The sequence below is a fragment of the Pyrgilauda ruficollis genome, unplaced genomic scaffold (genome assembly GCF_017590135.1).
Source record: "Pyrgilauda ruficollis isolate IOZ18807 unplaced genomic scaffold, ASM1759013v1 scaffold13, whole genome shotgun sequence".
Taxonomy (NCBI): Eukaryota; Metazoa; Chordata; class Aves; order Passeriformes; family Passeridae; genus Pyrgilauda; species Pyrgilauda ruficollis.
The window spans coordinates 5,610,976-5,635,166 of NW_024511432.1; the positions used below are offsets into that span (position 1 = coordinate 5,610,976).

A 24,191-nucleotide genomic window follows, 5' to 3' on the forward strand; every position below is an offset into this window, starting at 1 on the left:
TCCTGCCGGAGGATGGAGTTTTGCCCTGCTCCTGTGCCCGGTGCCGTGCACGGCACGGCCGCAGCTCGTGCTCGGTGGCACGCACGGCACGGCACGGCACGGCACGGTCCCGCTCGGCAGCCGCAGCTAAGCCCCGCTAATGCCTTGTGGACACGCTGTTGCTGGGGTGACCGTGTACATATTGCACAACCTCCGAAACACTTCCCTCTGTTTTGTAGCAACTCGCGCTAGAGAAGCGGCGTTCCCGCATAACCTCATCCCACCCCAGACACGGCCGAGCCAGAGACTCATTCCTGAAACGGGATGAGTCCCGGGAGGCTGCGGTGCCCAGCCCCGGGGGAAGCGAGGGGCAAAGAGGATGGGGGTGAGCACAGGGGGTGCTCAGAGGTTGTGCTTGTACCCTCGTGCGAGATCTGAGCTGCACCCGAGCAGTCACAGCACTCCGAGCTCCGTGTGAGGGTGGGGAGAGGGACACTCTCAGCAGGAAGCAGCCCGCAGCCGAAGCTGCACCTCGGGGATGCAGCTGTGTGTGAGCCTCGGTGTGTCTGGGGTGAGAGCTGGAGTATTCGGCTCATTATTATGTCCCTAGGGCAGGAGACAGCCTGGGAACATCCTGACCTTGATTAGAAGGGAAAGGCCCCCGGCAAGCTGAGCACGAAGCCTTTTGCATGCTCCTCCATCACATCACATCACAGGACCTGTGCAACCTCCCTCAATTCCTGCCCGTCCCGTGGGCTGCGGACCAAGTCACAGCCTCCTCCCGGGCTTCCTTTTCCGGGCTGCATGAGGAACAGCGGGAGCCGGCCAAGGACCGTGCTCCATCCCAACAGGGCTGTCATGGTGACAACAAACGCACAACAAAGCCCAGCCCTTAGGAACCGAAATCTGACCTGCTCAACCCGACCCCGTGGGCAGCTCAGCAGCCGTGGCTCAGCGCCCCCGTTCCCGGCTCTCCCCGTGTGCCATTGCTGGGCTCCTTGGGCTCTGCAGCCCCAGGACCAGCTGGAGCTCCTACAGAAGAGCTGCCCACATGTCCAACACCTCTTCCACCTGCTGCTGGCTCGGAGGATCCAGGCTCCCATGCTGCCCACAGCTGTCAAGTCCTGCTGGGTGCTCCAGCTGATATTACCTGGCTCCTGTCTGGAGCTGTCAGCTGGAAGCAGAGCCAGACACCTGCTTTGGTGGGCAGCTGCAGGGCAAGCTAAGGATAGGACTGTACCTTCATCAAGACTTAACCACCCTCCTCTGTGTGGCAGTAGTTATTCCCTTGCCCTTAAAACAGAGAATTTACAGCTCCTCCCCACCTTCTACAGGTGGGATCACACCCCTGGGTCCTTGCTGGCCTGCAGAGAGGCTGGTTGAAATTCCCTCTTCACAGCCAGGCACTGTCAGCTCTGGCCCCCTGCACTTTGGAACCTGCTTTAGTATTGTATGAGGAGCAGGAAGATGTGTGATCAGGAGAGTCCTCCTGCTGCCACCTGCTCCACGTAGCTCCCAGGCTCTCTGGCCATGTCTGAGCTCTACCAGGACAATCCGGAGACAGGAAAAATGCTTGGAGAGATCTGCCTGGACTCTGGCATCAGGTGAGCCTCCACACTTGCCCTTCCAACTCAGGACTGTCTCCTCTAGGATGCTCTTGCTACCCTGCCTCTGGCTGGGCTATGAAAGAGCAGCTCTTGTGGAGCCCCTGATGGAGGGGCCCCAGGGTTGGTTTGGGGGCATAATAAAGTGGGGTCCTTCATGTGTCTGACCAGCTGGCCGGGGGCTGTGACACACCTGGGGCCTCTGGCACCAGCTCTGGCACTCACCTCTGAAGGGAGAGGTAAGGTTAGTGATCCCTAACTCCCAGAGCTGGCTGGTGGTTACCTCTGGAGGTCTCCAGGCACTAATCCAAGACAGAATCAGAGGGAGTGAGGTGTTCATGGCTTTGTCCAGTCAAGAACAGGCAACAGTGTCTCAGGAGAGAACAGGTACCCCTCATTCAAGTGGGGGAGGTTGTCACTGGCACTGTGTCCCACAGCAAAATGCTCTGGGTGCACAAGCAGAGCTGATGCCCTGGGGCAGCTCAGCCATGGGGACGCCTGTGTTTGTCCTTAACCTGCAGGTTCTCTGCACAGGGAGCAGGGAAGACAGACCACCGGGTGCCAAAGACTGATGTTTGAGCCACTTCCCAGTTCCCAAGGCTGCTGATTTGTCCTCAGGACCCCCAAGGCAGCAGCAAATCTCACACCGTGTGTCCTGGCTGTGCACAGCTCCTGCTGGTGCTGCAGCTGATCACCCACGATGCCCTGCACCCCCGAGCGATGCCAGGAGGCCACTGGGATCAAAGCAGGCTCTGGGCAAACAGCTGAGGTGGGGCAGTGAGTAAGAGCTGTGGGTTGTGTTGGGGCTCCATGACAACCACAATATTTGGGTACTGCCTCAGCTCGCAGCACCCACTGGGAGCCCAGAGTGTGGTCATGCTCCAGCTGCCAGGGTGGGCAGTGCTGGCCTGTGGCTGCTCCAAGGGTGTCTCACTGGGCCAACAGGTGCTCATCACAGTCCCTGGCACACCAGAAAGGTTGGCATTGTCTCCTGAGCCTGGGCAGAGGCCTTGGTCCGTGCTGTCACCCACCAAGAGGACAGTTCCTCTATGGGGGCATGGTGACTGTGTGGGGCAGGGGAAAGGGCTGGAGGGTAAGGCACAGCCGGGGTGCCAGGGGGAGCATGTGCTAAGGGAGTGGTGGAGAGACCTTGTGGGTTTATGGTGGGGCCTCGGGGGTGCTGAAGTGACCTTGTGGGACAACGCTGGGGCTTTGCAGGGTGATGGAGTGACCTCATGGGGTGCAGGAAAGACCGGTCAGGTGCCGGTAGGGTCTTGTGGGGAATCAGAGAGGCTTCACGAGGTGGTGGGGGTCCCAGAGGTGGTCTGGGTGCGCTGCCCGGGCTCCGTCTCCCCGCCCCGAGGGCGCTCCCGCCGTGCCGCGGCCCGGGGGGGCGGGCGGGGGCGGCCCGGCCCCTCCCGGCTCCATGGCGGCGCCTTAAACAGGCGGCGGGGCCGCCCCCGCCCGCCTCAGAGCGCGGCGCCGGGAGGCGAGACACTGACCGGGAGGGGACTGAGTGCCCTGGAGGTGAGCGACCGAGCGACCGGGACCACCCGCGGCCCCTCCGGTGCCCGTCCCGGGGCCGCTGCACGGGAGGGAGGAACCCGGGGGAAGGGCGGGCGGGGATCGTCGCTGCCCCGGCATCCCGCAGCCGCCGGCGGTGACCTCCCAGCCGGGCGGGGAGAGCCCCGGCTGGCGCTGCGGGGCCGTGCGGGCCCGGGGCGGCGGGAGCCCGCGGGAGGACGAGGCCGGGAGGCGACCGGCCGCATCCCCGCCCCGCCGCGCCTCCTTAGCGACGGTCGCCAGGCAACGCCCATCCTCCCTAGCGACGGTCTTAGGGACCACTCCCCGGCCCTCGCCGAGGCGCCGGGGCCCCATGCCAGCCTCTCTTGCCCGGGCACCCACCGGGCGAGGTACCCGCTCTGCACCTCGGGGTGCCGGAGAACCCCCCGGGTGCTGGAGCTCCCCGAGCTCGGCCGTGCCCGGTCCTGGCCGAGATGCTGTGGGTGCTCCACGCGTGGTGAGGGATGCTGAGCCGCCAGGGCGAGGCTGGCGAGGCGATGGCAGGCGGGGATGGGACAGCAGCAACAGTGCCGCCACGGGGTACAGAGACTTGTTGGCTACTCGTCACCCTGCAGGGCATCACGCTCGGCCCAGCCCTGGGGGCAGGTGACAGGGCTGGGGTGCTGCAGGCGCCGCACGGGGGGATGGAGGCAGGGGAGAGGTGGGGCTGAGGGCAGGCGGCGGTGCCGCTTCTCATGATGTGCGAGCGGGAGGAAGGCGGACGCATTGCGTCATTCCCGGAGAGCACTCCCGAGGGGACAGACAGGCTGATGCACTCACTCCCCGCCAGCCCCGGAGCCGACAGCCTCGCTGCTGGCAGCTCTCGGCCAGGAGCCTCCATTCCCCAAGACCCGTTCTTGGCTTTCGGCCTCGGGGCTCATCCGAGCCTGCCGTCAGCCCCCATCCCACGCCCGCAGGTGCTGCCAACACCCCGATCCTGCTGCAGAGCCGCCACCCTCGCCAGCCTTCCTCCTCCTCCTCCTCCTGCTGCCCTCGAGGGCCTGGAGCAGCCGGCTGAGCTCTGCGTGCAGCCAGCAGGAGCCTGGGCAGTGCTGGGCCCGTCTGCCCCATCCTGAGCGCCATGGCTGGGAATGCTGAGATGGCATCCCTGGAAGAGAGCTTCCGCAAATTCGCCATCTACGGCGACACCAAGGCCACGGGGCAGGAGATGAACGGCAAGAACTGGGCTAAGCTGTGCAAAGACTGCAAAGTCACCGACGGCAAAAGCGTCACCAGCACCGACGTGGACATTGTCTTCTCCAAGGTGAAGTAAGTGACTTGGATGTCTTTGCAGCGTGGGCAGGGTGTCGGTGTCTGGGTGTGGGGGTCCCCACAGAGCTCTGCTACCCCTGCTGTGTGCCCAGGCTGTGCTTCCCACTTGTCACGGAGCTGTGGGAGCTGTCCTGCAGTGTCCCACCTTCAGGAGGGACATGTGGCTGCTTCTGCAAGACCTAATAATGAATCAACCCAAATTTGGGGGTGGGAGGCTCAGATTTGGTGCAGAGATTGTGCCCCTGCTCCCACTCCAAGAACTGGGGTGGGCCTGGCTGGCTTTGCCAGGTTCCCATCTCTCAAGAGGTGCCACAGGGAGCAGAGGAAGGTGCTCAGGGTTATCCCATGAGGTGTGGCCCTTCCCTGGGCCTGGCCAGCCAACGCCCAAGCTTGGGGAGGACTCTGGTCCATGGCAGCCACACGGGCAGCTTGAAGGACTAAAAGGCACCTGGAACTGTTTTTAGGGTCCCTGGGGACACAATGATGCTTCATGCTCCACACCAGGGTCTGGGAACAAGGATGGGTAGAGAGCCTGATTCCTCCATGTGCTCTGTCCAGGAATTCCCACGTTCCTGGGTTAGGTCACATGGAGCTGAACACTGGGAGGTTTTTGGGTTGCAGGAGAGGAGGTTGCTGTGCTGCCCCAGAGATGAGGACCAGGAGCTCAGGGGAGAGCTACTCTGTGCATGTCCTTCCAAATTTGACAGGGGAGTGTGGTGGGCAACCCAGGCAGGCTGGGAGCAGTGGGGATGGATGCACTCCTCTCCTGACACCAGCACTGAGTCCCAGAGCACTTCCACGCACCCTGGTGTTTGGTAACAGGGATTTCCACAGCATGTGGCTGAAAAGCTCCTGGAGCTCAGCACCAGCTGTGCCCAGCCCAGCCCATTCAGCTGTAGCTGAATTTTAGAACCTGGTGAGGGACCCGAGGGTGGTGTAGGACAAAGTCAGGGTCTCTCTGATGCAGCTCATCCCATTTGGAGGCAGAACCCAAAGAGGTGCTGGTGGCAGCCTGAGTTTTGTCCTTGCAGAGGGAAGACAGCCCGTGTCATCAACTACGAGGAGTTCAAGAAGGCTCTGGAGGAGCTGGCCCCCAAGAGGTTTAAGGACAAGAGCAAAGAGGAGGCGTACGAAGCCATCTGCCAGCTGGTGGCAGGGAAGGAGCCCATCAACGTGGGTGTCACGGTGAGTGAGAGCCCCGGGGCTGTGGGAGCAGGAGTGATCATCAAGAGGGGAGGATGGAGCTCTGCCCACAGCACAGATGCTTTCTGGGAGACCCCAAGGCCCTGGGTGAGGGGGACCTGAGGGTTTCATGGGGCACGGGGGGCACAGCAGGGTCTTTGGTGGGTGTCAGGAGCTGGCGTGGAGCAAGGGATGGAACTTGTGTGGGAAGGGAATGGAGCATCTTCTTATCTCCCCTGTCCCATGTCCCCACTGCAGAAAGCCAAGACAGTAGGAGCCGTGGAGAGGCTGACGGACACCTCCAAGTACACGGGCTCCCACAAGGAGCGCTTTGACGAGAGCGGCAAGGGCAAGGGCAAGAGCGGCCGGGAGAACATCGTGGACACCAGCGGCTACGTCAGTGCCTACAAGAACGCGGGCACCTACGACGCCAAAGTCAAAAAGTAGGGACGGGTGCCCGTGGCGCCACCGCCCCGGTCCCTGCGCGCCGGCCGCGGCTCGGTGCCCACCCAGGGACGTGTCCGTGAGCCGGGGCCCGGGGGGCTGCGCTGGGGCCCGGGGGGCTGCGCTGGGGCCGGCCCGGGCTGGCGGGATGTCGGCTGCCCAGCCTGGGGGCGCTGGGAAAGTCGCCGGGCCGCGATCTCGGCCCCAGCGCAGCGCCCGTCCCCGCTGTGCTGTGATCCCGCCGCCCCTCCCGTGTCCCCCGTGTGTCACCCCAGCCCCACACCGCACTAACAGCGCTGCTCCTCAGGGCTTCCCTGCCCCGCCGGCGCCCAGACCTTCCCTACCTCAGCCCCGGCTTTCGGGGCACCTCCCTCGTCCCACGGGGAGCGCCGCCCGTGCTCCCCTCCGGGCCCTGCCTTAACCCCGCACCAGTCCCACCACAGCCGCCTCCTCCGCTCCCCTCGGGGCTGCCCGGCTCTGCCGCTCGCCCAGCACTCGAGGCTCAGACCCTGCGGTGCCGGAGCTGCCGGGATGCTCCTGGCCCAGGACGCGCCCCGCGAGAGTTTGGTGTCGCCTGGTCATCGGCAAGGTGTCCGAGCCGAACCCCCGTGGCGCCCCGCTCCCTTCGTGAAGCCCAAACCAAAGGATGCTGCAGGCCCACGCTGTAACCCGGCTCTGCAATAAACCCCGTCCGCACTGACGCTCCGCTCTGGTTCTGTTCACGGCCGGGCAGCCGGAGCCGCTCTGCCCCGGGGCAGCTGTGCCGGGGGCTTGGCCCTGGCCACCGAGGATTTTGGCAGCTCCTGGCTGGTCCCGAGTTGCCTGAGCAACCGCAGGCACACAAACACGAGCGCCTGGCTCCCGCTCCTGCTCTGTTTGCAACCAAACACACGAGCTCCTGGTAACGATCCCTGGGAGCAGGCTGCGCTCCAGGGTGGGACGGCAGCTCCGGGAGGGGATGGTCACTGCGGAGAGTGCATGAAAGCGGCTGTGGGGGCTGTGACCCCATCCCAGGCACGGCTGAGCCTGCTGCAGTGCTGCTGGGGTGGCATGCCAGGATCTGCAGCTGCATATCCACCTCCAGGGTCACCACCCAGAGCCAGGCTCCCTAAATAACCCACGGGGGTTATTCCAGGTGCCTCAGCTGTGGCACTGGCACTGCTCAGGACGTGAGGGATGTGTCAGGGGCACACATGGGGCTGGCACAGGCTCACTCACTGCCGTGGCACAGCACTGCACCTCTGCATCCCAGACACTTGCTTTGGCAAACACAGAAGGAAGAGGTTGTCTGGATGTTTTCTTCCAGGCTGGATTCAGCCCCATCCCCAGTGAGGGTGTACCTGTGGTGGGCTGGGGGATGTTAACTCTCCTTTCTCCTCGGAGTGGGTTGGAGGGAGTTTGTGGCTGTCTGTCCCTAAAGGCTCTTTATGAACATCCAAACTTCCTCGAAAAAATTGTTGCTTATGGAGGGAGAGGCAGGGGGACTTTAACCCTTTGCTGACTCCGTTGCCCAGCTGCACAAATGAGCTGCAGAATTCCCAGGGCCAGACTGCCCTGCATGCCTTGAGATCTGTGGAGGTGACTCAGCCCTGTCCTTGGAGACTCGGCAGAGTATTTTGGGAAGAGGTGAGCAGGTCAGGCCCCACAGGACTCATCCCCTGCCTGTGTGTGGCCCTGGTCAGGACGTGGTTGTGGAGCACAGGAGCTCCCATGTGGGGACAGCTCGGCAGGGGTTGCAGGTGTTGATGTGTTTCTGATACAGGGAAATCAAGCCTGGGAACCACAGAATCCTGGAATTATTTGGGGTGGAAGGTACCTTAAAGACAATCTCATTCCAGCCCTCACACCATGAGCAGGGACACCCTGTTGTTCCAAGCCCTGTCCAACCTGGCTGTGAGTGTTTCCAAGGAACGGGGCATCCACACCTCTCTGGCCAGCCTGTGCCAGGGCCTCCCCACGCTGCTGCTCAGCTGATGCCACTGCTGCTCAGCTGGTGGCTCATCCAAGGCAGGACTGCAGGATCTCCCAGGACATCCCGCTCCATCAGCCTCTCCCTGCTCTGAATCCTGAACAGAAGCAGCTTCTCCACAGCCTGTGGAGCCCCTGCAGAGCTCAGGTAAGAGCTCACAGCTCTCACAGCTCCCACCTGCTGCCACCCCCTGCACAAAGATTCTCCTCCTCACCCACTCCAGTGCCTCTTCAAGTCCTTCACTGCTTTCTCCACAGTTTACACAGAATTTCTCCCTTCCAGCCTTCTTGGTGCTCAAGGAGGCAGCTCCAGTGCACCCTGTTCCCAGCATGGAAAAGGCATCTCAGTGATGCCAAAGCAGCCCCAGGAGAATTCGTGCCAGTACAGACTGGCTGGATCTGTTGGCTGCAAAGTGCCCCAGATCAGCCTGAAAATAATCATGTCCTCTCAGGTGATGGGAACAGCTTTCTGGGAATAGTAAGATATTGATCTGGGTCCTCACCAAAAAGGGGAATCTTACTAAATACCAGTGTAATGGTGTCCTGAGAGCTGCTGGCTCTGTGTGTGCATGTCCAAGGCTCCCCTGTTCATCCTTGCAGGGTCTGAATGCCCTTCAGAAACAGCACCTACAGTGCTGTGGCTGTGACCTGGCTACAGATACCTCCCACTGCTCCTCAAAGTGGTCAAATCCAGGTGGAGACACAGGTAGGTGCAAGGAATATTGCCTTTAAACTCCAGTTTTCCTGAGCAGTGTGGGCAGGAAAGCAGAGGTTCCTGGAGTGGTTGGCAGGGGAGCACAGGGCTCACAAGGAGAGGCTGAGCTGGATTGCTCAGCACTCAAGGAGACCAAAACCTGAAGAGACTTCCACAGGAGCAGCAGCTCCAGCTCTTTCCCCAGTGGAGCTTGAAGCAGTGCCACAGGCTGCTGAGACCTTGGGGCATCAGCTGCAGATCTGCTCTGTGTGATGAAAAGTGACACTGCCCAAACCAAGGGCCTGCAGCCATTTCCTCCTGCTAATGCCCTTCCTCTGGCCAAGCATCTGCTCTGAGCTTGGCTCCTCACCAGCCCAAGACAGGCACTTCCAGGCAGCCTGCAATTCCCTGGCAGCAGAGGAGCCAGCAGGAGGAACGTGTCCCAGCCAGTGTCTGCGCTGTGTGCGTTGGTCCAAGCTCCAGACATGAAGATATTTTCTCCTTCCCACTTGTCTCTCCCCCTTGGCCACTCTCTGGCCACGCTCCCACAGTGGAGAGACGTGCCAGACCTTGTCCCCTGTGGTGCCCTGCCACCAGAAACTGCCACCTCCCCTGGGTTTTGGACAAACCCAGACTCTTACAAGGTGATGTCTCATGCAGCCCAGAAGGATGAGGTGGGTGGTTGCAATTAATTTAGCTGTAAAATGTGTTTTCTGCCCCAAGGTACCTTCCCTAGAGAGCTTCTAAAATCATCTGGGCTCATGGCTAACGTGCTTCTTGCTTTGACAGCAAGTTGTGTGCTGGGGATGAGGGAACTGGCTCCTCTGAGAGCTCATTTCTCTCTAGGATGAGCAATTTGACCAGAAATACTGATGAGGATGGATCACTCTGGCCCTCAAGGATACAGATTTGTTCCTAGGAGAGGGAAATAGTGGATACCAATATGCCCAGGGGGTTTTACCCTTTCTGTCCCTGTGCAGGATCACCAAGAAGAGCTCCTGTGTTGTCCAAACATCTCCCCAGGGAACATCCCTCCTCGGAGGGCACTGTGCTGGTGCAGAGCAGGTCCTGGCAAACACCTCCCCTGTGCAGCTGTACCTGCCCTGCTTCCTCAGTACTTTTCCATTTCACTGCTAGCCTGATGGACAATGTTTCCAAAACACACAGACAAGGCTGTAAATCGTGTTCAGACAAGATTCAGAGTGCAGCTTCTGTCACTTAAACCCAACACTTGAATTCAAGCTGCTCCTGTCAGTGCCCTGAGATTGCTGTGACCACGCGTGCTCCAGGCAGTGCTTCACTGCCAGCCACGTGCTCCAGCACTGAGCTGGAATATTGATTCAGTACCCTCTTAGATGGAATTCAATTAACTAAATTACCATCTTCCCAGCATGGCGTGGTTCCAGATAAAATGTTATTATCCAGGACTCATCCCTGCACTTTGTTAATGTAATAACTGCAGCAGAGTTGTGGGAACGCAGCGGGAGATGGAAGCAGGAAGATGCAGAGAAAGAAAACAAAAGGCAAGGATTGGATTCACCAGATTTAAATACAACAGGAGATACCACGCAAGGTGAAACTGGACGTGGTGCATATTTAATGTCTGTTTTGTTCCCTGTACAGAGCACAACTGTACAATTGCTCTGACCTCCAGAATGACCCAGAGCTGTGTGCACAGCTTCACAGGTGTGTGATGCACATCTTCCCAGTGGGCATGAGGGTGCATTTCTCATGACTGCTGCATTTCTCAGCTGGAAGAGGGGTTTGGGAACAGTGTGGCTGCTCTCTTTAGTCAGCTGCTGCAGCAGGATGGTTTGTGGATAGTAAAGACTCGGGGCAAGATTGTTGCAGAAAAGAGATTAAATGATAAGCAGGCATTTGGGAGAGGGCACCTGCTGCAAGGATATTTTTCCAAAACTGATACACTGATTTCATCATGGAACTATAGAATATTTGGGACAAGAAGGGATCTTAAAGATCCTTTATTTCCAACCCCCTGCCATGGGCAGGGACACTTTCCACTGTCCAGCCTGGCCTTGACCACTTCCAGGGATCCAGGGGCAGCCACAGCTGCTCTGGGCACCCTGTGCCAGGGCCTGTCCACCCTCCCAGGGGAGAATTTCTTCCCAATATCCAATCTAATCCTGCCCTCTGTCAGTGTGAAGCCATTCCCCCATGTCCTGGCACTCCATGCCTTTGTCCAAAGTCTCCCTCCTGCTCTTTTGGAGCCCCTTTAGGGACTGGAAGGTGCTCTAAGGTCTCCTCCTCTCTTCTCCAGGCTGATTTCCATTTATTCAAAATCACATTTTAAAACACTTGTACTTGGAGCTCTAAGCTTGTAGCCCAGAGCTCTGTGTTTGACAACCTGCACCTACAGCCAAGATTCATTTTAATATTTCATGCAGAGATTGCTGACAGTCCTTAATAACAGATAGAAGCTGTTCCAAGAGATCAATAGCACGTGCTAAGACAGCTGGAAGCACATCAGTGGAGCAACCACATCTCTGACTGCAAAAGGCAATCAAGTCTCCTCTCTGTTTTGACCTAAGGTATTTTTATAAAAAAGAAAAGGTTTCATCAGGCAGAGACTATTCCTGATGTGCTGCTCACTGAACTGGCATTTTCATGACTTGGCTTAGAAGTCTGTGACCAGTTCCAGCCTCATTAAGGGTATAATGTGTGTTAATGTCCCCAAAATAGCTCTCTGTTGTGCCCATGTCCATCCATTTGCCAGCAGTGGGGGGCATTACGAGAAGCAGACACGGCTGGAGGAATTCTGCTGGGACAAGGCACCACGTCCTGCTGTGACAGGTGAGCTGTGCCCAGCCTGTGCCCAGCCCACACCTCTGCCTGTCCTGCACAACAGCCCCGGGCTCCTGGAGTTCAGTCAGTTGTTTCACTTCCAGTCCTGGAAATAACACCTGGCACCTCAGACATTTCCCCAAAATAACTCATCAGAAGGGAGAAGGGTGGGTGAGTTTGCAGGTGCTGCTTTCTGAGCACCTTTCTACCAGGCTGGGCTGCTCTGAGGGACAAAGGGGACGCAGCAGCTGGAGGTTACACACAGCAGAAAATCTCCAGAGCTGCCTGTGAGAGGCTGCACATTCTGTTTGTAAAAAAGTTTATTTTGGTCCTTCAGCAGCCCAGGTATCCACCCTACGATGCTCTGGCTTCCTTAGAGTAACTCCATTCTTGCTGTACCGTGACTCCAAGCTCCTGGAAAATGCCAATAGTGCACATCTGGCCCTGGCAGCACACGTGTGTGGTTGCTCTGTATCAGTTCTCATGAGCCCTATAAAGCACATCAGCCCCACTTACTCAATGCTCAGGAGGCTCTGAAGGATCCTTCCATTTCTCTTTACTCTGTGGCTGTTTGATTCCTGGAGATGCAGTGGCTGGGAGCAGCAGCCTGATCCATCTCTTGTAGGGTGGAAGCTGCCACACGCTTCCCCCAAAGCCTTTCATCCAGCTACCGAATCAGATAATCCCTTTGGGATGAGACAAGACATAAGAAAACAAACCCCAAATCCCCAAAATCACAAGGGTCATAAATGTTACAAGAAATGAATCACTTCTGTAGAGTTTTCCCGACGTCTGGTAAGCCCTGGGAGCCTTTCCAGCGGTGCTGCTGAGCCCTCGGAAGCGATGGATGTCCGTGAACGAAACGTGGTGAGAGTTTAAGCAAACCTTTCTGTCACTGCTTTGAAGTACTTGTCTCAAACACACTTCTAAAGAAAAAAAACCAACTTTTTCCAAGCCTTCCTGCATAGGTGTGCGAAAAAAATAACTTAAACAAGCAGTAAAGTCTGGAACACACCAAGATAATCTGGAGTTTTGGCAGGAGGCTCAGGTGATGTCAGGAAACAATTCTAAACAGAAAAGTTTCTATGGATTTTTTTTTTTTTTTGAGACCTAATTGGAAACAGATTTTTGCTTCATTTCCCTGCAGCATCTGCAGTGTTATCCCTGCCTTGTGCATGTCAGGAACAGGGGGGTATGGAGCAGAGGAGGGAAGAGCTCAGCACCCTCCTGTTTGTGTCATTGCTACAGGTTTGGCCTGTCTTTGGACAGCCGTGCAACATCATTTCTTGTGACACTGCCCAGAATTGCAGGTGTAATTGCACAGATTTATTTAGATAGTAATATTTAAAGTACAAATTATTAACAAAGATAAAATACAGATATTTTAAAAATAAAATGTAGACATTAAAAAATATAGATATTAAGATATGGAGTTTGCATGTATTCATGCTGATGCTCTTTTTTTAATGCTGACATTATCTCCAGAGGAATTAAAAAATATTATTCTGAAAAATAGTTAAAATATGTAAATAATAAAATATTAATGTATACTAATAAAATATTAATGAAGTATTGGTGAGCACTCATATATCTTTGTCTACAGCCCTCTTTAGTTTTTTTTTTAACTAAAAATCCCACATGATCATATGGATTAATTAATTTATTAGCTGCCATATTCCAAATTTCCTTGGGTTTTTTTTTATTATTTGTGTCTTGCTTCTCACCTGTTCCCTGTTCTAAGAAATGACACAAAGAGCATCTAATTAAAGAGATCTGTCACATTAGCATTGTGTTAATTGGCTTTTAAATAAATTGCAGCCCTGCCCCTTCCTGGGGATGGGGATGATGAAGATGAAGATGAAGATGAAGATGAAGATGAAGATGAAGGCGAAGGCGAAGGCACAAGCCCTGGCTGGGAGCAGGGCTGAGGCCCCTTTGTGCAGGGGCAGCTGCTGGCTGGGCACTGCTGCCCATCAAACAGCAGCCTGAGCGGCCTGAATTCCCTCAGGAATATCTGGGAGGAGTTTCCTTGGAGCAATGGTGTCATGAGGGTGTTTTGATGGTCCTGTCTTTTTTCCCACTGTCCCCTAAAATTGGATTGAACCTCAGAAATATCAAGACTTTACTATCCAGCTGCGTTTCTTAAAATTTTTCATCTTTCTTGCTTGAACAGCATCAGCAATGAGAAGATGATGTGATTATCTATGAAGAAGTCCTGTTCCCCACATCATCTTCGATTATCAGTGCAGTCTGGAGCTACAGGCTGTCTCTGGAATCTGCTGAGTTTAATTCTTGCATCCATTTACAGAGGGTTTCCCTCCCCCCCACCAACCTTTTCCAGACAAGCTTTTGACTCCCTTTTCTGTGGCCATTTGTATGAGAAATAGCCTAAAAACCTTCCAGACATCAGGCTGTTCTAAGATTTACAGGTTTGTTCTTGCTCCTCAGTGTTTTCTGTGGAAGAACCAGAGAGCGTTGTGGGATCTGCAGAAGAAGAGTTAATTCATTTTAATGTCAGTGACTGGTATTTCTCAATTCCCAAAAGTAAAGTCACTCTGTCTCCTGAATCTCTGTTGTGGAAAGCAGCTCCTGCACAGGGTAAGGCTGATAATCATAAATTACTCATTGATTAATCATAAAACCGACAGAGTTTTGTGTTTGGACACCTTCATTTTTCTCAGCTCTGTTGAATTTATCCTATGAGCATTAATTCTGCAGCTGAAGCCTTTCTTGCAGGCCAAGTGGGATTTTCTATGCTGGTTTTTCTATACTTTTTTCATTCTTAGATAATATTGTTTGCAGGAGAACATGACAGAGTTTGTGTTATCAATGCTCCTGATAGGTATCCAAATAAATTTCACTTTCAGCCCATCTGCCCTGCTTGGTGAGCAAAGAAGCTGCTCCAAATTTCATGCTTGACCTTTCCATAAGAGCTCATTTAATGGTTTTGTTTTTAACTAACTGCAGTTAAAGAAAGCAGCTGCTGTGTTTGAGGACAATTTTATACCTCCCCATCTTATTGAATACAAATGTTTTAATCTGGAAAAGGTGGTAGTGCCCTTTCTACTGCTCCGTGAGCAGGTTCAGTTGGCCTGAAAATAAATTCATTCCAATTAATTTATTATGGTAAATTCACCACTGAATTTACTGTCATGTGCAACAGGAAAGTGACAGTTCTTCCTCTTCCCCTACGCTCTGTATCTGCATAAATGAAAATACCAAATGGGTATCTCTAACAAAGATTTAATTTGCTATACATCCGTAAGCATTTTCTATTTTAATTGAAGTGTAATTTTGTCTTGTGCCAGTGAAGGGTGAGTCTGTACATCCTGGCTGGATGAAAAGTCTATTTTCAAACATTAATATCTGCATTTCTTCTAAGCTTTATCTAAACTCTTTCTTCTGATTTCCAATTTCTTTTTTTTTTAATGGAATTGTATCAAAAACGTTATGCTTCTTGATATTTCTAACATCAAATATTAACATTTTGCATTTACCACCATCTTTTTTTTTCTATTTTTTTTTTTTTTTAGGCAGTGTTTAAAGATGTTCCATCTCCAAAGGCTGGGAGAGGAAGAGCAGCAAAACTCAGTAGTGTGCTACTGCATTAACAAACAGTGTTCAGTGACATTTACCGTGGCCCTGTTGAGCTATGGCCAGGACCACACCCCACTGAGCTACAACTCCTGCATTCCCCATCCCTGGAAGCGTCCAAGGCCAGGCTGGACCGGGCTTGGAGCACCTGGTCCATTGTAAGGCGTCTCTGTCCACGGCAGGGGGCTGGAACAAGGTGATTTTTAAAGCCCTTTGCAACCCAAACCAGTCTGTGATCACGGATTTGTGCAAGGTCTGCACATCTTTAACAAAAAGGCAAACTGCAAATCTTTTCAGATTTTTTTTGGGTGTTTATTTTAGGGCGAGATCAGCAAAGTCAGATTAGTCCAGCTGAAAAACACTCCATCTGCCCCCTCTGCTGGTGTCCCTGCTCTAAGGCTGAAAAACGCTTTCCAAAACTGCATGGTCAGGAGAAGTCAGGGAGCTTACAGGAGAGGGCACCCTCCCTTCACAGGCGCAGCAATCTGCTGGGTCTATAAAATTTACCCATCGTCACAAATTGAGATGCCTTAAAACACCAGGGTCATGTGAATATTCCACATTCCACCAAATCAGAATTCTTGCACTCCCCATTCCTGCAAGTGTCCAAGGCTGGGCTGGACGGGGCTGGGAGTGACCTGCTCTAGTGGAGGGTGGCACTGCCCACGGCAGAGGGCTTGAATGAGATGGCCTTTAAGGTTTCTTCCAACCCATTCCAGGATTTTACAACTCTAAAACCTGAATGGCCAAGCTATGACTGGGAATTGTTGGGCGTACAAACTGGGTAGGGCCAAGCACAATGGCCATCACTAGCAGAGATAATGGTGCTCCTGGGAAGGGTGGATTTCCAAAGAGTTCATGGAACCCATCTACCCCCTTCAGGGGATTCCCTGTGGAAAATGCCACCGTGAATTTTCCATGTGAGGTGTGTCCTGAGCAGAGTGGGATTCCTGCTTTTCAATATCAGATTTTATCTATCCCTGGTTAGTTAAAGGGGGAGAAAAAAAGAAAGAAGAGACAGAGAATGTCACTTCTTGTAGAAAGGCTGGAAAAAGTATTGAAAATTCCAATTCTGACAAAGATTTCAGGGAAACACCTGTGGTTTAGGAGCTCATTTATTTTGGCTGCACCCTCTCAAAAATGCATTGTCTAATCTGGGATTCCCAACATCCAGCTCACTCTGTGGAAGTCAAGGTTGGCAATGGAAAGATTTCTACTTACGCCAATAAAACCAAATATTTTTTCTCAGTGTTTGGGTGCCAGATATGGAATGGGGGGAAAAATTGTTTGTGTACTTTTCAGTGTTTAAAATGAAAAGGCACCATCAGCCTCACTCCAACAACCTGCTGGGTTAGATTTGGTCAGAGAAATGTTACTTCAACCAGTCCCCAGTACTCTGAGGGGGGATTTAGACACCCCAGGGACAACTGCTCCTCTCAGTGCTCCCTGTCTCCTCCTGCAGCCCAGGCTCCCATGCTGCAATCATGACACAATGCAAGTAAGATTCATATAAAGAAAATAACCTTTATTAGACAAATCAATCAAACCCTGAAAAAAGAGTGTCAGGTAAACAATGCTAAAGGTTTTTCCAGCAATTTAGAAACCTTTGAAACTGAGAAATTCCAGACGTTTCATGTTCCTCTTGTTGCATTAGTAACTCCTCTCCCTCTTGTGACATGAGCTATTGCTGTCTTGACAGTCCAGAAACCTTGCACTAACCCAGCAATTATCTCAAAATAGCAACTTGTAAAATATTCCCTGTATAACTGTTTCCCACGCAATTTTGTACAAAGGTGTCAAACGTATTTTCTTTGCTGTCTGAAAAAAGAACAAGGTTTAAAAACATCCAGCTTATTAAAAATAAACAAGTGTTTTACATACAGTACAGGAATTTCCAAACTTTAAGGAACACTGTTTCCAGGGTGGCTGTGGGATGTAACACCCCAGTCTGCCAAGGGGAGAAAACTGCAGTTATATCAATTACTACTCCATCTTCTTCCTCAGGCCAAATGTAGCACTTCTCTCACACCTGCAGGAGCCTGATTTACAGCCCTGCATAAACCAGGAGTAAACAGGAGCTTGGCAGCCAAGTAAGCACTGTTTCCAGAAATGCTAATTTTCATTTTGTCCAAGAACAGAGGGAGGGTGTCACAGCCACACAGTGACCTTGGAAGTTACTCATGAAAAAGCCACCTTGGAACACAGGGCTCGTTTGTCCTCCAGTTATGCTGTGTTACTTCAAACAACGTGCACTTAAGGTTCAGCATTATGATCAGCCCATTACACTCAAAACCTGTTGGTCTCGAATGCCAGCACATCCAAAGCTCCTCAAACAAGCCACAACAGTGGGACTGAAGTACCAGAAGAGGGGCTGAGTCAGAGATGAAGCAAGGAGCCAGTCCCTGTCAGTCCAAAACCAGGGGCACAGCCAGGACAAAGCACAATGGAGCCTGAACTAAGCCACTGAAACCTGAGCCAGCAGGGCAAGAGAGAAACTTGCACTGGGACAGCAGCTACAGGGGGCGAGTGGCTAAAATTAGAGCCAGGAACTTTGGTGCCTCCTGAGCTCCACCAGACAGCTCCCTCTTCCTCACTCCTACTGCTGGCTGCTCCAAAGCCCCTCTCTGGGTCAGCCTCCCCACTGGCATCAGGGGAGTCTCTGCCTGGGCATCTCCCCCTTCTCTGGTGAATGCACTGAGGATTTACAGATGGAGCTGGCAGTCAGAGCAGAGGTGGCACAGGCAGAGTGGCAAAGCTGACAGATGGTTATGAGAGAGATTAGCTCAGCACCAAGGCACTGAAAGAACCATCTGAAGAAACAATTCATAACAATGAAATTGCTTTTATTAGGATGAAAGTATTAAGCCAAGGAAATAAATTATTGCTACGATAGACATATTTAGAACATAAGGAAGGACGTTAAATCTTGAGCTTCAGGTCACTATAACCCTGAAACAGAAAGTTAGACTACTTTTTTTAAATACCTCAATTTCTCTTCATGTCCTTCCAAAAACTTTATAAAATGTGCAGCTTACACAACAAATAGTAACAGAGTCACTTGTAATAAAAATCTGTACAACTCATAGCTTTAAAAATAATACTTTTTTTTTTTCCCAAACTGCTATGTTACTTATAAATATAGGGCTAATAAGTTCTAAATGCCCAAGGTCCCATCCAACACCAAAGCTATTACATTTAGTTGACAGAAGCCTTCCTGGGACTTCGCCTCAGGCAGAGGTCAGGTTTTGGGCTGTTTGAAAGAGCCTGATAATGGACAAAAAATATCTTCACGGATGGAGACTGTGTCCTTCTGCTGGTCAGAGGCCTGGGGTCTTCAGTGAGTTTGAAATGGCAATCAAACCTGGAACACAGCACCGTGCAATGGGTTAGACCAGCTGCACTCCCGTGATGTGGCAGGATGCCACAGGGCCCTCCGTCCTGGCCAGCAGTGACTTCACAAACACTTGAAATCCACTGTTTGTCAGAGGTAAATTTCAGTGGGGAAAGAATATTTTAGTGGAAGAGCCTTACTGGAGAAGCACAGCTCTTCCCTCTGTGCCTCAGGAGTCACCCAAAGGCTATGTGCTGCTGTCCCTGCTGCTTCTGTGGCCACTTCAAAAGTCTCATTTGTGACCCTCCAGAAGGGGCTCAGGATCTTAAATCTGAACCTTGGCTGGTTCTGTACAGCTGGTTCTGAACTCCTGCACCTGCAGGTCACGAGCCATGGGCTTTGCATGATGTCACACCCCACAGTGCCAAACCTACAAGCCGTTCACCACCCTGTGCCTTGACCATTCGAGCCCTAATTCTGCCTCTCTCATGCTTGTACCCCTCTGCTCCCTGTGAAAAGGGAGGCTCAGCCCTAAGGACAGAGAGGAAAAGGCTGGGCCAAGAGTAGGCTGGTTTGAGTGGGTCTTGACGTGACACCAAGGGCTGCCAGCCACAAGCAGGAGCCCTGCTTGGCTGCAAATCCTCTCAGGGTTCACCCTCCTTGGATCAACAGCGACTTCCTCACAGATAAGGCATCCTCCCAAAATCACCAAATACTGAAGCAACATCTGGCAGCTCCCTCGGAGCTGACCATAACCTGACCATAACCTAGCAGGTTCCTTTGCCTGGTAAAGTACCATTACCCTTGGAGGTTCAAAGGAAACTGTGGGATAAATCTACCTTGGGGAAAATACTGTGATTCCCCAGGACAGTTCAGAGGGACTAAGAACAGGATTTTGGCAAACAGCCACAAGAAACAGATTAGTGGTTAGACAGGTGGGCAGCATTCAGAGGAAAGCAGCTCATCTGAACACTCAGGAGGTGATCAAGCCTTTACTACCTGAATGTGATTTTGTTTGTTTTGCTTCTGCAAGACAGAAAGCATCAGACCAGCTGTTCAGAGTGTGGCTCCATGGGAGCTGCTCCTCTGTAACCAGATGAATCAGAGCCTCAGAGACCAGTCAGGAATGCATGGGGAAAACTCACAGAGGAGCTGAGGGTGAGGTTCCCCTGACTCAGAGCTACTGACACGCCTGACCAGCACTCAGAACTGCTGGAAAATCCCCTGCAGGGGCTACTTACAACAACTCCACTTCCTGAGGCGGGGCCGAGGGGCTCACACTATTCTTGAGGGACTTATGGTGACCTGGCCTGCTTTCTGCAGAAGAGAGAAGCCAGTGTTAGTATGGGGTTAGAGGACAACAGCATCAGGACACGATCTAGTGGGAAGGGAAGCAGCTGAGAACTCTCAGGAACACACCGACATTTCAGAGCAACAGGCTCCCACTACTCCCTCTCATCATTCCCCAAAAAAGGCCCAAACCTCCCAAGAAAGAAGCTTGGCAGCAGAGCTCCAGCCATTCCAGGAGGTTATATATGTACCCCAGCCCACGGCAGCATTATAGCTCCTCTTTGTGCAACATCTCTTCCTTGTGCAGCCTCCAGCACTGCAGGTCCTTTCCAGCTCATCTCCTCAGGGATCCTGGCCACCGCAGGGGTGGCTCCTGCACCAGAGGGCTCTTGCCCACCCCAGAGGATGAGAGTCTCTGCAAGAGGAAACGTCACTTCCCCACAGTCACCCCAAGCCCAAAAGCAGCATCTTCGGTCCCCCTGTGAGAGGGAGTGGCTTGAAATGGGGAGGCAGTTACAGGAGCAGGCAAAGTGAAGAGAGTGTTTTGGCTGCTTGCACTTACTGCAGAAATGTACTGGCTGTTTGTGAACCTGGGTCTGCCCTCCATGGCAGAGCTGTGTTGTGGGCCTACGGGCATGTAAGGGGGCGAGCCCATGTCTTCACAGAAGCTTTCTTGTGGGACGTTGGAGACACAGCCACTGTCGGAGCCGCTGGAGCCAGTGGCTGACATGCAGTGCGACGACTCTGAGCTCTCTGTTGCTGGGGAAAGAGAGGAAGGTCACCCATAACCACAACTTTGGGCTGCACATAACCCATGCCACATACACTTGATAATGTACCTGTCTGCAAAGGCACTGGCCACACAAGCCCACAGATCACCCACACTTCTGTCTGGGCCTCTTTAAGGCCACAGACAAGAAACCAATACAAGGAAGTAGTTAAAATGATGCTGGTAACTGGTATGAGCTGGCCAATGAAGTTCACACAAGGGAAGGCAAAGGGTCACCGGTCCAGGCTGGTGAGGGTAAGGGACAGAGCTCTTCATACCAGAGGAGCAGGGACACATGTCCCCAAGACCACAGCAGCATCAGTACACAGCACCAAGCCTGCCATGGATAGGGCTGCAGCTCAGCAGGTACTTTATAAGCCCTGTATTTGAGCTAACTCCCTTCATGGAATCTGAGACAGAGCTGGCATAGAAGGGCAGGGCCCTCATTCCCTGGTCTGGGTAGGAGACAGGGACTGCCATGACCCCAGCAAGCCTGGTCTGACCACACAGCACAGAATAAGGTGCAGGGATGAGCCCACACATCCCAGGGGCTGCAGAGCAGCAGGGCCATACGTACTCATCGAGGGCTGGCTGCTCGTCTCGTGCTCCAGCTCATCTTCCTCAATGCAAGTGCTGATGTCAAAAGGGCGTCTGGGGGCCAGGACCCCTGGCAGCAGAGCCTGGTCCAGGTACATGTGGAGGTTGAGGGGCCCCAGCAGGGAGGAGGAGGAGGAAGGGGAATAGGCAGTGGGGGTGCTGCCGGTGGAGAGCTGCGTCTGTGTCCTCTTGAAGGGGTTGGAATGGTCAAACAGAGACACTGCAATTGAGGCTCTGGTCCTGGCACCTGACAGAAAACATACAAAAAACCCCCTGAGAACCAGTCCTGCCTCACTCACGTGGATCAAGGGGGAAGGCACAGCTGGCACCTACCTCTGCCTTTCATGATGTAGTCGATAGCACGGTCATTAATAGCTGCCTCACTGGGTTTGATATCCAGGAATGGCTTGTTACCCACACCCATGGAGACCATCTCCTGCATACGGATTTCTGGAGAGGAAGAGACCCACAGCCACATTGTGAGGCTGACCCAACCCAACACTCCCCACAGGCATTATTCAGCCACAGATTAGAGCACTCCTGGGCTGGGCTGTTTCTGAACTGCTGAGATTAGATCTCTTCTCCCCTTGCTGCCCTCCCCAGCGCTGTGGAGCCTCCAGGAACAAGCAATCATGCCCTACTCCAGCCAAGTAGCTCAGTGCCATGCCACCTACTAGAGTCTTGCCAAGCGGGAAGCCTGTGGGGGACAGGAGGGACTTGGTCAGCATGATTCAGTAGTGAGCTCCAGTAGTGGCCCAGATCACTGGGGAGACCAGCAAGTCTTTCAGGTCCACAGCCTGTGCTCACAGGACAGGGACCCCTGAGTGTGGATCTTCTGTTCATGGAGAACAGGTGGGTGTCTACAGTCATACAGAGCTTGGACCAGTGGAGTTCTCTGGGGATGAGGGGCAGGGAAGGGACATGCCCAGCCAAGCCCAGCACATGCTCCTGAGGCTGCATGCTGGCACACAGCTGCTTGCTGCAGAGAGCTGCCTGGTAACAGGATCCAAACCTACTCAGGACAGCATGAGCTGAACAGGGCTCCCGCACCTTTTGCGGCACAGAAGGAATTCCAGGAAGGAATCACACCTTTATTGCGGGCTGCCTGCTGCCACAGGATTTTGGCAATGTCCCTGGTCCAGGCCTGCTTAGTCTCAGCTGAGCTGGCCTGGAGGATGTAGGTATCACTGGACTTCCGTCTTCGGAACCAGATCTCAAAGCGCAGGCCGCTGTCTCCACAGTTCTCCGTCAGACCAATGTCTGCAGTCTGTGAGGAAGAGGAAAAGCAAAGCACAAACCAGACTGCAGCAGCAGCAAAAGGAGTGAGCTGCTTGAACCTAGAGCTATTGCTATCCCCAGCTTAGCAGACCTAGGAAGAAAGAGCCTGAGAGTCTGGAAAGCAGCAGGTATGTCCTGGACATGGCTGAGCACAGACAGCTCAGGCAGTTTCTAGTGCTCCATCCAGAATTACCACCACTTCCCTTCCATGTACACACTGCCTTTCCCCCATACCCCATGACTCTCAGAAAATTCTGGCCCCAGATCCCACAGCACAGAGGGCCTAGGCATTAATGAGTGAAATATCCCCTTCTGGCATCACTGCATGGTTTGGAGGAGGCTTAGAAGTGGTGGGTGCAGCTCTTCTCCTGAAGGTGCTCCTGCTTCCCATTTCAGAGGCATGTGCCATGGGGAAACCAGCCATGGACACCTCCCACACAAGAGGGAGCTGCAGGGCTGCCCTTACCTTGAAGGAGCGCTTGTAGATATACACATCAAAGCCACCCTCAATCCTCTTGGGCTTGCTGAAGAGGATGAGGTCCTCAAAGAGGAAGACGTGTCGCTGGCACTTCCTGCGGCCCAGCCAGATGGTGAACTCGTCCTGCCGCACCAGCTGCCCCTGCTCCTTCAGGTTTACCTGGACACGAGAGGACATCCTTGTAAGACTCCACCAGCAGGCCCAGGCAGCCCTAGACCTGGACTTGGAGAACATGGTCCCATATGGCTGTAGCCCAGGTGGTGAAGAAGTCTCAGCTACCTGACATCTTAAGAGGGCTCTCAAAGAAGTCGGGCTGCATGGCATTGCTGGGGACCACATCAGGCTGAAACAACTGCCTCCAAGCTCAGGGGAGAGCTGAACCTTTCTCCTAAGTGTAACCCACAGATGACCCTCTTCTGTCACCCTGTGCAGATCTGTGACAAACCTCTGGAGTGGCAACAGCAGGCAGCAGCCAGAGCTTTCTCTTGGGGAGGAAATGAGTTCCATCCACTGCGAGGAGCCCATCTGGGTCAGAAGACCAGCTCCTCAGTTCTTCCTGACCAAGACTGATCCTACTCCACCCTGAGGCCTGGGGTTTCTCCTTCTCCAGTGCTGCACTTTGCATGCCTCTCCAAGTACCGCTTAGTTGATTTTGCCCTACCCTTGGCATTGGCATCAGTTTGAATTCCTTCTTGCAATCTGCCTGACCCTTTTGACAGCTCAAGAGATGGAAGGTCCAAAGCAGCCTGCAGGACGCCATCTGCAAGGGCTTCCAGGATGCCTCCCATCACTGGTAAGCATCTGCGAGCATGTTTACTACAAGCAGCTCACCCAGCTCAGGTAGCAGCACCCAGGCTGTCTGCCCTAGGAAATCAAGGAGACCTCCAGGCCCCACTGCTCCCGTGCCCCATGCCTCAGCAGTCCTGATATGCTGCACTGGCAGACAGCACTCTGATCACTGGGGGAACCTGAGGAGAGGCTCACCGTACAATCCAAAGACCCCAAGTCTAGAGAAGGGGAATAAGTGTGGCTCTGTTGCCCTGGAAAGGGGAAGACTCTTGAACGTACATCACAGTCACGGATGGCATCCATGGCCAGCAGGTCATTTCCATGCCGGAGCTGAAACTTCACCATCTCCTCAGCAGCACGGAGATAGACCAGCTCCTGCTCTTGTGCCTCGCTGCACTCCTTGATCAGGTCCTTCAGGAGCAGGGCATATTTGCTCATCCGCTGGATGGGCTTCAGCAGGTAGGAGGCCAGATCCATCTTATCCCCCAGCTGCACCTGCTTGAACTGAGAAATGCAGCAGAGTGAAGGCAGCAGCCTCCCCAAGGAGAACCCTGTGC

General features: G+C 53.6%; 2 protein-coding genes across 6 annotated transcripts in view; one reads left to right on the forward strand and one right to left on the reverse strand.

Annotated features, from left to right (window-relative positions):
• The first annotated feature begins 2,985 nt into the window (after window positions 1-2,985).
• Window positions 2,986-6,744, forward strand: TPPP3 (tubulin polymerization promoting protein family member 3). Its single transcript, XM_041458584.1, has 4 exons — window positions 2,986-3,110; window positions 4,064-4,415; window positions 5,450-5,603; window positions 5,859-6,744. The coding sequence occupies exons 2-4, from the start codon at window positions 4,228-4,230 to the stop codon at window positions 6,045-6,047; spliced, it is 531 nt and encodes a 176-aa protein (XP_041314518.1). The 5' UTR covers window positions 2,986-3,110; window positions 4,064-4,227; the 3' UTR covers window positions 6,048-6,744.
• A 9,862-nt stretch (window positions 6,745-16,606) lies between these two features.
• Window positions 16,607-24,191, reverse strand: part of PLEKHG4 (pleckstrin homology and RhoGEF domain containing G4) — an 85,453-nt gene continuing 77,868 nt past the window's right edge. The window contains exons 17-24 of one of the 5 annotated variants that reach the window (XM_041458583.1): window positions 23,914-24,138; window positions 22,834-23,004; window positions 22,179-22,356; window positions 21,423-21,539; window positions 21,070-21,336; window positions 20,286-20,482; window positions 19,675-19,750; window positions 16,607-18,463 (exon numbers count right to left, since the gene is read on the reverse strand). In XM_041458583.1, coding sequence (XP_041314517.1) covers window positions 19,709-19,750; window positions 20,286-20,482; window positions 21,070-21,336; window positions 21,423-21,539; window positions 22,179-22,356; window positions 22,834-23,004; window positions 23,914-24,138 — 1,197 coding nt within the window. In that variant the 3' untranslated portion in view covers window positions 16,607-18,463; window positions 19,675-19,708. Of the gene's footprint in view, window positions 20,483-21,069; window positions 21,337-21,422; window positions 21,540-22,139; window positions 22,357-22,833; window positions 23,005-23,913; window positions 24,139-24,191 lie in introns of all 5 variants that reach the window. The other 4 variants (XM_041458581.1, XR_005954407.1, XM_041458582.1 and 1 more) reach the window with 4 other exon arrangements.